Below are 13,430 nucleotides of genomic sequence, written 5' to 3' on the forward strand. Positions count from 1 at the left end.
GAGCAGCCTTGACTTGCTGAAATATGATTGTGTGAAACAATCCACACATGAGACGGTTGAGCAAGCAGCATTAAATAAGCAAACACATACAATTCTACCATGTTGTATTTCAAATGAAGGGCCAGTGATCCCGCCCCCAGTTAATATGAAAACATGGAAAAACTATGATGTGTTATCGCTCTCCTCCCCTTCAGTATCTCGTGATCTGCATCCCTGGAGCCAACTTCTATGGATACCCCAGAGTCTGGATCTAAAAGCTTATCCGTAAGGGCCCGCCGTGTGTGTAAAGTGTCTTCGAGTTTATCATCTCTCCGACTAACCCAAATGTGTGCCTCCTCTGACAAAGTCCAATCAGCCAAATCATTATGCCACAGCGGCAAAGTTGGGGTGCGCTGTAACATCTACTTAATGGCAACTCTACGATGTGCCAGTACCACGGCTAATTGACCAAATATACAGGTTATCTTACTGCCTTTCAGTCGCATCAAGATGCCTAACAAACAACACTGTGGGGGCAGGCGGGTGGCATTCATCAGTTCCTCCATCACTGATTGGCAGAAGCTGTGCACTGCATTGCAGGACCATGCTAAGTGTAAAAAATCTGCTCCAGCCACATTTCAGCAAGGACATGTGTCTGGTCGGGTACCAGTCATGTGATGAATTGCCCTGAGTGTCAAAAGTATGTTCTTTGTAGAAAATTATAATGGATCAGTCGAAAACGGACATCGCTGGATAGTGTACTCGTTAGTTCACTGACCCTCTGCCATTCTAAGTCACTCGTTGGAGTGTCAAAGTCTAGATTCCAGGCCATAATAACTCTTGGTGTCGTTTACACTGCACCTGACTCTATACAGATGCATTATATCATGTGCCTGCCTAAGCCATAGGTCAACAATATCTCAATTGTGCCAGATGATGCCGCGGTTGCCAGATAACAGGGCTAGGCATGTCTAGCCGTTTCTGCCAGGCACACGTGGTGTAAAAATTGTCTGTATTCTAAGCTGAACTCTTCACAGGCGGAATCAAAGGAAATTAATGTCTTATCTGGGTATAAGTCCCCCCGCTGTGTACAGCCCCCCTCCTTCTAGGCTTGAAACAACATGTTGGTCATCAACTACTGCACTGGCTTCAATATCCAGATTGGCAGTTCCCGGTGAAACGGTGCGTGTCTAAGCACTGGAGCTTTGATGCGTTGCCACACTCTGTCTGTTGCCCAATGTAGGGTGTGTCCCACAGCATACCTGCTCCCTCCATTAGTAGCTCTGGGAGGCGACCAACCTCCACCAGCCCTGCCAGTAGTTTAGTACCCCAAGCAGGATCGGTATCCAGAAACTGCACCACGTGTTGCAATTGTGCAGCATAGTGATATAGGTCCAAACGTGGGCCATCTAGTCAAACCGCTGCATATGATTTGGTTAAAGTAGCCAGCACATCTCTGCTACGCCCTTCCGCCCATATTAATGAAATAAGGAGCTAGTCCAATTGTCGAAACACTCTGGCTGGGAGTGGACACTACGAGTTTTGTAATATGTACAAACATCTGCGCAAGAGCACCATCTTCAAGATGGCCAATCTGCCCATTAGGGATAAGGGGAGCGTGTTCCAGAAAGTTACAGAGTTCTTGTGGGCCAAGTGTACTCACCTCATGCTGAGCTGCATTTGGTGTGCTCTTGTGTGGGCTGTCTTGATACCCAGGTATCTAAACGCCGTCAGTTCCCAGTACAGGCCAAAGTCAGGGAGGTGTTCAAGAGGAGTATCGGCTAAAGAAGCTAGGTAAAAGCATAAGGATTTGGATCTGTTAATTTGGTGTCCCAGCACCTCTCCAAAGTCATTAAGCAGTTACAGGAGCACCAGTAATGCGGTTCTAGAGGAAGAAACTTAAAATAGGGCGTAATTACATACAAAGACACTACATGCGGGACGTTTACCTGGTGTATGCTGTGGGTGTGCAGCTGTTGCCTGGTCCTAATTGCCAGTGGTTCTCTCGCCAGCGCGAACAGAAGTGGGGAGAGTGGGCACCCCTGCCACATCCCTCAGCCTAGTGACGACTTCTCTGATCGTATCTGGCCCCCACTCCCCCTGGCTACAAGGGCTGTGTATAGTTGTTTAATCCACCCTTGTTATTAGGGGTCAAGCCCCACTACCCGTTGGACCTCCAAAAAGTAGCCCCAGACTACAGTGTCAAAAGCTTTTGCTAAGTCAAGTGAGACTAGTTCCATCTATTCGTTACATGCCTTGGTCTCATGAAGCACATTTGCGTCTCTGAGATTCATACCAGTATGCCTGCCTGGGATAAACCCGCACTGGTCATCATGGACCAGGGCTGTCATGTAAGGGGCCAACCTTTTTGCCAGCAGTTTACACAAAATGTTGACTTCAGAGCTAAGCATCGTGATAGGCCTGTAGGCTGCAGGGTTTGTCGCATCACCCCTCAGTTAAAGAAAAATGCAAATTTCCCCCAACCTTATGGTTTGTGGAAGGATCCCTGTAGTCTGAGCCTCGAGAAAGACTTCCAGTAAGTGTTGTGTGCTCTGTGCTGAGTGGGCTTGATACAATTCGGCTGGGAAGCAGTTAACCCCCGGGTCCTTTAAACATTGTAGCATGTTCAAGACAGACCTGAATTCCTCAAGTGCCAGTGGGGCCTCCAGGTCCTTACCAGCACTTTACTGGAGTTTCAGCATTGCCAGATTCTCCAGGAACAAGGTGTACACAGCTGGGGTAATGCTGTGGTCAGCTGTGTAAACCTCATGCAAATGTTAACGAAATGCTTCTACTATGCCACCCTCTCTAGTGACCTCCGATCGACCCTCGGGTGTAATTAAATGGGTAAAAGCAGGGGAGTGGGGGGGGGGTGTTCCCTATGCAGTATCCAGACTAGCATTCTTCCCGACTTATCTCCTTCCCTACATAAGTGTTGCCTGTACTGCTTGAGTGTATATCTCTCTGAGCTGTCCCAAATGTCTTCTTTGCGACTGCGCACTCTTTGCTCTTCCACCTGCGGGATTGTCTAATCTCTCAACTGTGTGACTGCCAATGTGGTTTCCTCCTCTCGCAGGTCCGATTGAAATTGATGATGTACACCATGTTAGTCCCATACAGGTATACCGCAGTACTGCCTTGAGGGCATCCCATCCTGTGGCTCTGTGTGATGTGAATCCTCAATTATGTGTCACGTAGTCAGTCATGGATTGTGACATGGTCTCTCTCCCTACCGGGCAGGTTAGTACGTCTATCTGCATCCTCCAATATCTGACCCCAGGAGGCGGAGGGCCACACCACATTTCATAGCAGACCGGCGAGTGGTCGGAAAGAAATCACCCCATATGTGTTTTTGCATGTCTTCCTGTCATCGGTGACCCGCGCTGAGAATCCTATTCAATCTACTGAAGGTGTTGTGAGTCAGCGAGTGGCATGTGTAGGCTGTCTGAGTTGGGTTCCTGCTCCTCCATATATCAACTAATCCCATGTAATGCATGACCTCATTAAGAGCTTCTGTCATAAGGGGCTTTGCATTCCCTCTAGGGGGTGTCCTATCTATGTCTCTGTCCAGGACGCAATTAGAATCACTCAGCCACAGCAGCAAGGCCTCCACCTCTTGCACTGCTAGGTCCTGCATAGCCAGGAAAAGGTTGGGCCATCTATATTGGGTGCATAGGTGTTAAGGAGTGTGATTGGGTGACCATTCAGTGAACCCTGCCATATCCACCTGCGAGTACGTAATGGAGAAGGGTGACCCTGGAGTCAATCATATCAGTGTGCCCCTGGCATAAGTAGATTATGAGGGGTTATAAATGTGGCCCGCCACTTCTTTGCCAGCCTGTCTGCCCCTGCGTCATCGAAGTGTGCTTCTGGAGGCATGCTATGCTATTTATGGCGTTTTAAAAATTAGAGTGTTCTATATCGTTTCTGATAGGACCCAAAGCCCCTCAACGTTCTACTTTGGGACCGTATAGTCACCTCCCTTTGCATGAAGGAGTGAATTTCAGTGCTGCCCCATACCATGTTTCCAAATGGATTATTGGACTGCCATTGTACAACATTTGTAACTAATCAGTGACAAGAAAATTGCAGCCCCTCCACTCCCCACCCACGGCCATACATGGCACAACTGTTGGCCCGTCTATACCCACCTGCACTGCTTCCCTATATGTCCAATTGGGACGATCAATGCCAGCCTAGTGAGCCTATATTTGTTGTCCCAGTTGGCAATTTTCAAATGTAGCGTTGCGCCCTTCACATCAACTATGCATAAGGATAATTTCTACTTCAACATGTTCCTGTTGCAACGTTCACCCATTGCGGTACCTGTCCCCCTCTCATGTCCGGGTCAACACTGAGTCAGTGTCACTGGGTCCAGCCCTTTCACCCATATCAGTGCTAGTATCAGCCCACCTCCCAAGTGTCAATCAAGGAAAAAATATATATATAATGTTCTCACAACCCGTCATCTGGTAGGGGTGCCTCAATCATAGTATCGGGCACCCAGTCCATTTGTGTGATTATGGGTTCTTCGGATGACACAGTACTTTGCTGGTGTGGGCCTGTGGCGAGCACTGAGGGGCCCTCCTCTGCATCCTGGAGTTGCTTTGTTCCATTGGCCTGTATAGTCACTCTCTGCGATTGGGATTGGTCGATTTTGAGGACCGCTCCTGTCGCAGACCCCTCTTCAGATGGGATCCTCTAGTCCATTCACTGTTGGACCCAGGTCGTAGGGCTGTTAATGCCCCTCATTTCTAACCAATCCCAAACTTCCTCAGGTGGTCAAAGAAATGCGCTTTTCTGTGAAATAATGCTTTTAGTCCCGCTGGATACAGTAGCATATATTGGAGAACGCTTTCAGTTTTTGTTTAGCGACGAGAAATTATTTTCGCCGCTCCTGCAACTGCTTTGTATAGTCCGGATAAATGGCTATATGACTGTTACCCTATTGCGAGGTGTTCTGCTCCTGGGCTGCACATAATATGTAGTCTTTTGTCTCTATAGTCCAGTATTTTAGTGATGAAGGCCCTAGACGGGGCCCCAGAAGGCGTGGGGGTCCAGGGCCCTATGGGCTCTTTCCACAACAAAGAACTGTGACAATCCAGCTGGTTTTAGCTCTGTGTGCACCCAAGTCTTTTGGAAGAGTTCTGGCGTTGTACCATCAGCTTTCCCTGGGAATGCAAGCACCTAAATATTGCCCCGACGGGAGTGGGCTCCGCTTCTTCCACCTGATGCTCCAATTCTGCCGTCGCCGTGTTTCAGGATAGTAATTTGCCCTTGCAGCTCAGTAATGTTAGTTTCTGCTATCTCCACTTTATTCACCACCTTTCTCAGGTCAACTTGCCGGAGATTAACGTCTGTGGATACAGCCTCAATTTTGTTTTCTATCGCAGTGCTCGAACCATGGATAGCTTGTAATAGCTCCGCTCGTGGTGGTTCCGGGCTTTTTTCCTGTCAGCCATCTGCCTTTTTATCGCTGCCCTGCCGCGTGAGTCTCTGTGAGATGTGCCGCTGATCGCGGCCCCCGCAGGGGGCCACTCGGCGGTCGGCGCCTTAGTGGCCCCGGGGCCCCGGTCACCCCTCCCCACCCCCTCCCTAAGGGGGGGGTGGGGACACAGACTGGAGCCCCCCTCCGTTGGCAGGGCCGGAAGTGACGCGCAATGAGTGTCACTTCCTGGCCCAGGTGTGAGGGGGAGGCTATTTAGCCTTCCCCCACCCTCACTGGCGACCTCTTTTGTCGCCCACCTCGCCTTTTCCCTCCCTACCGCTTACCTGGCGTAGGCATGGGTGGGGGGGTTGTTCTGAGCGTTGTAATGTTTTCGTTTTCGTTGCAGGCGGAGTTACAGGGCGATCTGGAAGCAGGCCGGTACAAAGAGTACCTCTGCGCGGCACCAAAGGGGGTGCCTGAGCCAAAACGAGGAGCCTCCAGAGAGGTCCCGGAAGCCGTGTCGGCGCCCCGCTAGTCCTGCGGGCGGTTGTGGGCCTGAACAACCGGGGGCTTGCTATGCGACGCTCCGCCCCGAGAGGGGGGGCGTGAGTAGAATTACCAACGGCACGTGATCGTAGAAAGAATCACCTGGAGGGCAGCACCGGCGGGCATCGCTCCCGCGCTGCCCGGCTCATCAGGCGGGCAAGCGACCCAGATGGTTGCCTGCCATTGGATCGCCCGTAAGATAACCCACCCATTACATATCTTGGAATTATGTAATAAACCTGCAGCAATTGTTACCCACCTACAACTGTTTCGTGTGTTTCATTGGGTAACCTAATTTGGGGGAGGGGGGACAGCGGGGTGCCCCTGGGGGTACTATGGCGCGGGATGGCATATTGTGTGATTGTGTTAGAGGAGTGGGAGCACAGCGCCCTCTATTAGCCCTTGTTGGTAAGTTGGAGAATCGTAATGTAAATGCCGGTCTTGGTGACACAGATGCACAGCAGCGATTGCTGCTCCATTCACCACTCCCCACTGCTGCAAGAACCCCCTATTCCTTGCAAAGCTGCGCTGTCTGTCCCGAGGTGCAACACCCGGCTCTATAGGTGTTGAGTACTGTCTCGGTGACCACCTGTGCTCATTGTTGGGCCTAAATAAGTCGCCCTATCGGAATTTGCTATTGGGGGAAATGTATGTCTGCGCTGTTCCCTGCGCCCTGATCGCTGTTGTAGTTCTCTTTGATTGGGGGCCCAATTCCTACCCCAGTCCGTGGAACAAGGCAATCAGTTCCCATGATGATGGGCACTGTCTGAGGGCAAAATACTCTGGGGGAGGCAACTGGTCTCTGGCCCAAGGGCGCAGTTCCTGGGGTGCCCCCCTCGAGCAATTCGCCCGATGCTCAGATCCACATACGACTATGCCCTTACGTTGCGCTATGCAGGGCTCCCCCACTCTTAGGGTGACCAGATTCTCAAAACCAACAAGCATTGGCATAGCCAATAGGTCTCGCCTTTGGGACCTTATAAGTGTTTAGCCATGCAACAGTTGCATAACTAAATACTTATAAGGTCCCAAAAGCGAGACCTATTGGCTATGCAAAGCGGCAGTGAAAGTGAAAGTGATCGCGATCAAACATCAAAGCGGCCCTGCGGCCGCGAAAGTGAAAGTAATCGGTAAAGCGCGGCGCGCGTGCCCGCGCACATGCACTGTGGCTCTAGGCTGGCCTGGTAGCACTTTTTGGAGCCCTCTCAATAAGTCTCGCCAGACCAGCGCATGCGCTGGGTCAGGCGAGACCTAAAAACGGGGACAGGTCATAGACTTAGAAGTAGGACTACGGTTTGCAGTAACCATCGACATAAAGGTAGGACTATTTGACAGCTGCCATGGACATAGAAAAAGGACTATAATGACAGCTCCCTCCACAGACCGAGATGAAGCATTACAGACGACAAATCAGAGGTCTTTTATTGGCTGTAACCATTAATTCCATTTAAATAGACTTTGCCTCAACATTTGCTATAGTTGGTGACCACCCTTGCCTTGAAATTCCAAGTATGTTTTTGTATCAAATAAGTGTATATATATATATATATATATATATATATATATATATATATATATATATATATATATTCACTTAAAAAACCATAGGTTTCACACATGTTATAGTTAGCTGGACATTTCACTCGTAAAAAAACAATGAAATTCCCCCGTTATAGTTAGTGCAGGCAACTATAACTCACGCGACCGCAATCCTCTGCTGATGACGTCAGATATTACATCACTGTATTTAGACACTTATTTACCCATGTCTTCTTCCATTAATCTTTAGCTATACATATATTACAAATATTTATTTTTCATAAAGACACATATGTCATCAGTGATGTAATATCTGACGTCATCAGCAGAAGATTGCGGTCGCGTGAGTTATAGTTGCCTGCACTAACTATAACGGGGGAATTTCATTGGTTTTTTACGAGTGAAATGTCCAGCTTACTATAACATGTGTGAAACCTATGGTTTTTTAAGTGAATTTGCAAGGTTTTTTAAATGCTAATTCGTAACTACAACGTGTGTGAAACCTATGGTCTTTTCAGTGAATTTGTACGTTTTTTTAAATGCTAAGTTATGTCGTTATTAATTTATTTTTTTTTCAGGTTTTTCACCGTGCGCGCACCGTGCGTGCACTGTGGGTGCTCGGTGCGCTTCGCGCACCAAGCACCCACGGTTCGCAGTGCGTGCCGTGCGCGTGCCGTGCGCGCACCTCACGATTAAAAAAAAAAAAAAACAATAGTTTTTTTCTCCCTTGGGGGTCCTTCTGTGACCCCATGACCAAGGCTTGGGGGTCAGGAACTGTCCACTCTGCCCCCTTTTCACGTTCTCCACCTTTTTTTTTCACCCCCTCAGACTGCGAGAGACAAAATGGCGGCCGACACTTCCTGGTTTCGACCGATTCGAAGGTTTACCGACATCTAACAACCAATCAGAATTGCGCTCGCGCACGGCAGGGTGCGCGCACCGTGTGCGCACGGTGCGCGCGTATAGATATTGATATGCTTTTAAATGCTATTTTCTCAGGAAATACTGAACAGATTTACACCAGCAAAAACAAAAGGCACTTCCTTGACCTTATGGCTACCTCTCTGCCAAATTTCACGTAATTCTGTTCAGCCGTTCGGGCTGTAGCTGCGACTAAAGGTCCTATGGAAAAATGCATGGGGAAAACGCGTTTTGGGACCCCCCCTTTTTCTCGGCCCCCGCTTGACGAATCACCCCGAGACTTTCAGGGTAGGAGCTGAACGGAGCGCCCCATTTGTTTTGAAAATTTCGCGAGGATTCGTCAACCGGCGCCAAAGTTATTCAAAATAGAATTTTGAGATTTCCTATGGAAACTAGGTTGTAACTATAACTATCTACTGGCGACCGCCAGTAGATTATATATATATATATATATATATATATATATATATATGTATATTATGACTGTTAACTGTGAACAATAAAGAAAATCGCACAATTGAAGAGGAGTTTGTGCTCTTTTGTTTTCTCCGCGAGGAAATTAACGAGTGCACTGATATATATATATAGCATATTGGTCATAGCGACGCGCATTAACTGCTGGTTCAAGCGTTGAGATATGACCAGTATCCCAGAGTATTTACAAACAAAAAGAAGGACGCTGCACTCCCGGAACCTCATATTATCATGTACTTTAATGAGCAAACAGCATTGCACAAATTCCACCAATGTGTTTCAGCCATTGTAGCCTTGTTCATGGTAGTCTGTTTTCAATTACAAGTGCGTGCTGCTGTGTTTTATACTCTCAGGGGCATTCTGGGACTCGTGGTGGTTATATTATATTGTTATTTCACCTTGTTGCAATTACTAATATGAAAACAAGTATTTCACTTTATTTCCTTTTCTTTTTCCTTTCTTGAGGCAACAGAACTGTTGCATTTATAATTCTTACATAAAGAGAGTGCACACATAAATCCAACTCGCCAACTGCTAACATTTTGAATAGTTCAATGTGTATGCACCTCTTTCACATTTAGTTATTTCCACATCCATCATTCCGTTTGTTGTAGCCTTGATTGGAAAATTAGTAATTGCATGTGCTTTCAAAATTATGGCGTTTCAAAACAATCCCAGTCACTTACTTTTAGCACTTCGCACTGTCATTGAAGTCCCACAAAGAGTTTCCAGACCCTGCTCGCTGATTTTTCATTCAGTTTCAGGGTCGCATCGGTATGAGAGGCATATTGTTTTTTAAATGGACACGCACTCACTGGAGTGCTTTGACACCCAGTGGAATGTGTGCTCAATGCATTTCATGGGGGTTGAAGGCTGCCTTACTGCCCCTAACATGGCGTTTTTAGTGTCTTGAGATTGTTGTGGTTGTGTCACTTATTTCACAATAAGCACTGTCCCACCCGAACGGAATGCAGCGTTTCCTCTTCGATCTCTTCCCGGCTTAAAAATGAGAAATGCTTTGGCTGCAGAAAAACGTAAAGAAAACCTTTCAGAATGTTTGGAATTTCCCCTGGTTTCCTGTGTTCTCTTTAATACGACAAAAAAAAACTGTGACACGAAGTACAAACAGGTTACTGTTTCTAAACAAGGATATAAGCAGGTCCTGCAAGTAGGCTTTTACAAAATAAAGACATTCAAAGACGCACTGCCGTCAGTAGCTGTTGGAGCAGGAGCGCTGCATTAACAAAACAAAGGTATCTCTGGAAGCACCCTAAGTGACCAGCATTCAGGTGTGAATGTATGCAGATTGCATCCTTTGACTTCTCGGCCTGGAGACAGAGGTCACATTCAAAGCGCTGAACCTCGTGCTGTGGAATGAAAGGAGCACCTCTCCCCACCCCCCGTCCCATTCAAAGCCCGATTTGATTTTGCTCTTGAAAGTGCAACGGAAAGGAGCATTCAGAAAATGGACACGCACTCACATCTACATTAGACTGTCCATGTTTAGCAGTTTCACAAGGCACCATAGAAGTCCAAGGCCAATCAGAAGGCCAGGGCCGATGGCTGGCATGACGTAGGTGGCGCTGCGTTGTACAAAGAGAAGGGAAATCCCGAGAGAAAGTGTCTCTCTTCAAAGGATTTCCCTTCCTGCTACAACGCTCACCTAACGTCACGCCTTAATCAGTGCAAAGAGAGCATGCACGCGCATGCTCAAACAACCGAAACAAATGAAAAACCGGGACATTTGTATGTTTAACCCGGACACTGTTTAAAAACCCGGACATTTCATTGACTTGGAGAAAAGTGTCGGGACACGGGGACACTTCTCCAAAAACGGGGACCGTCCGGGGAAAACCGGGACGTCTGGTCACCCTACCCACTCTCCCCATTGCTACTAAACTGTGGGACCCAGCTCACCACATCCGAACACTGCCTTTGTGGCGCCTGCTTCACTCAGCTAAAGGACACCCGGGTAGGGTGGCCGCCAATGGCCCAGGTAGGCCCTCACGGTTTAGTATATGTTCATTGTTAATATATTCTAGTTTCAGTATTTGTACAGTACACAATCTCCTCTGTGACCCGAGAGGGGTTAAATCTAGCACAGCAAGGTCATCAACAGAAAGACCCTCAACTAACTTACTTCTAATTCTATGTATACATGAATTCGCTACAGATCTGTGCCTTGGTAGATCTACCCGTAAACAACAAACATAATACAAGAACACATAGGCAACATCACAATAACCTATTTTAATTTCAACCTTCTTTGAGTATCTGTCTTTGCTAGGAAGCTCAGTTTGAGCCCAAGTTTCAGCTTGCGTGATTGATAATATTTAGTGGCATCTAGTAAAATGTACTTGTTTGTCCAATCTGGTATAAGCAATTGGATTTGTTTGCTGGATCTCAGGTTGCAACTGGGTTTATATGGCAGTGGTAACTACTGCAGGTAATGTAGGCCTTAACCCCAACTTGTTTTCAAAATTATGCGACGTAGATTCATCTTAATTACTTGGGTAGCACAAAGTGAGGACAATTCTTAGAGAGTACAAGTGATGTGATCAGATCTTGGAATATAGTCTAGCTGCCTGATTTTGCTTCCTCTGAAGATAACGATTTACTTTTCGTGTGTTCCCAAACAGATGATATTGCAGTAGTCAGGTGGTGATAGAACTAGGGCTCTGGTGAGTTCAATCCAATGCCTTAATGGGAGCTCTTAGAGTTAATGTTTGAACGGTTACCTTTTTTTTCAAGTGCATTGGGTTATATTTTAAAATGCCTTATCATGCAACATGTTCAGCTTAAAGCATTATTAGAGTTTATTCATATTTATCGTTTAAAATCTTTCTGTTTGCTTGTTTTAAGGTTTGACACAAAGTATTCACACCTTGCCCTACCATATTATAAGATGTCTGGATTATCACTGTCTGACATTCTGAGCAGAGCTGGCTTAGATGAAGAACCTGAGAACTATGGAAAAGGGTTCATATTTTACCTAAAACATTCACTTTTTGAAGATTTAGATGAAGTGTTAAATGAAGTAAGTGTACCTTTCTAGTAATAAAAAAACTATCATATTCAATTTGACTATTAAAAAAGGAGAGCAACATTTTTTAAAAAAGCCTTTTCTTCTTTTTGCTTATGCAGGAAATGGCAACGAAGGTGCTCCATATATTAAATGGTACAGAGAAGAGTCACTTACCCCATGCTTTGAGCAGTCCTTGCATGCAAAATGTGTGTCAAATAACTGCAATGAAATACCTGAAAAACCTGAGCATCCCCACGCCCTCTGCAGTAGTGACTCTTACAAAGGCTGCCATGGCCCTTAAAATGCAGAACTTCAAAGCGTTTGAAGAAGAAATGGAAAGACATTCTGAGGTGGGATGTATTTAAAAGCATTTGTTGGTGTCTGAGTTTCTAAATGTCAATGGTGAAACGTTATCATACCACATTAAGTTTTGGTCCATTCTTTCTTGAGTAAGTGACCAGATCAAGATTAATTTCTTAACATATTTTAAAGTATAGCTTTTCAAGATGCAATTGCTGCATAACCACAGTTCAAGATATGTGAAATCTTAGAAAGAGGCTGTGGCAACAGCACAGCCTTCACTTTAATGATGCATTTCTTTTGAAAAAATAACAGGACTTGCATCATGTTTTTCAAAGCAGTACTTGTTGCAGCCAGCTTTCTCTTATGTTTGGTTTCATGTTGTTCGATTTGTATCAATTCTTTTCCTCAGCCTTTACACCAGTCTGGCCTCCCAGCTTCTACTGCCAGTCTCTTTCCTCTACTTAAAAAACCCTCCAGCTGACTCCTGTTATGTCATGTTCTGTTATATGTGTTTGTATAGCTCACTATCATCTGTAATGGTATCCTTGCACTTTGCAGATGCATGAGGCTAGCCCTGGGGAGGAGGGTACTTACTTGAAGAACCAAGTCTTCTGTCTCCTTTGGAATTCAAGAAAACAGTAGTAATATGAAGTGGAAGGTTGTTCCAAGCTTTAGGAGTGATGTATGAGAAGGATAAACCTCCAGGCCTGCGTTTGGGATTGCGTGGGACGCGTGGTAGTTACAGTCTGGAATAGCGGAGGTGCTTGGGGGTTGGTGGGAATGGCTGTTTAGGTTGGCTGGGCCTCTGTTGTGTAGTGATTTGTATATGTGGGGGAGGATTTGGACTGTGTGCTTGTGTATCGGGAGCCAGTAGATCTCCTTCAGTTGTGGTGTGATTTGAGACCAGTGTGGGTAGTTGAGGACAAGTCTGGTAGCTGCAATCTGGATGGTCTGTAGTCACTTTGTGAGTAGCTTGGTTATTCCTTAGAGGAAATTCATTGTCCAGTGTGCTGGTGATGAGGGCCGGGGTGTCCGTCTTCCTGGTGTTATCTGGTAGCCACTTGTAGATATTTCTCAGTATCTTTAGTGTGGAAGCAGGATGCAGTTAAGGCATTGACCTGGGCAGACATGTCCTCCAGTTTGTTGTTGATGATGAGCCTGAGATTCCTTGCTTGTGGGCTGGGGGGTGGGACTGAGGTCTGTCAGCCACCAGGT

General features: G+C 46.5%; 1 protein-coding gene across 1 annotated transcript in view; it reads left to right on the forward strand.

Moving 5' to 3' along the window:
• Nucleotides 1-13,430, forward strand: part of HPS3 (HPS3 biogenesis of lysosomal organelles complex 2 subunit 1) — a 472,707-nt gene that overhangs the window by 180,171 nt on the left and 279,106 nt on the right. The window contains exons 10-11 of the mRNA XM_085635071.1: nt 11,750-11,924; nt 12,032-12,262. Of these exons, the coding sequence (XP_085491197.1) occupies nt 11,750-11,924; nt 12,032-12,262 (406 nt within the window). The remainder of the gene's footprint in view (nt 1-11,749; nt 11,925-12,031; nt 12,263-13,430) is intronic.

Source organism: Triturus cristatus, chromosome 11, assembly GCF_964204655.1.
Source record: "Triturus cristatus chromosome 11, aTriCri1.1, whole genome shotgun sequence".
NCBI lineage: Eukaryota > Metazoa > Chordata > Amphibia > Caudata > Salamandridae > Triturus > Triturus cristatus.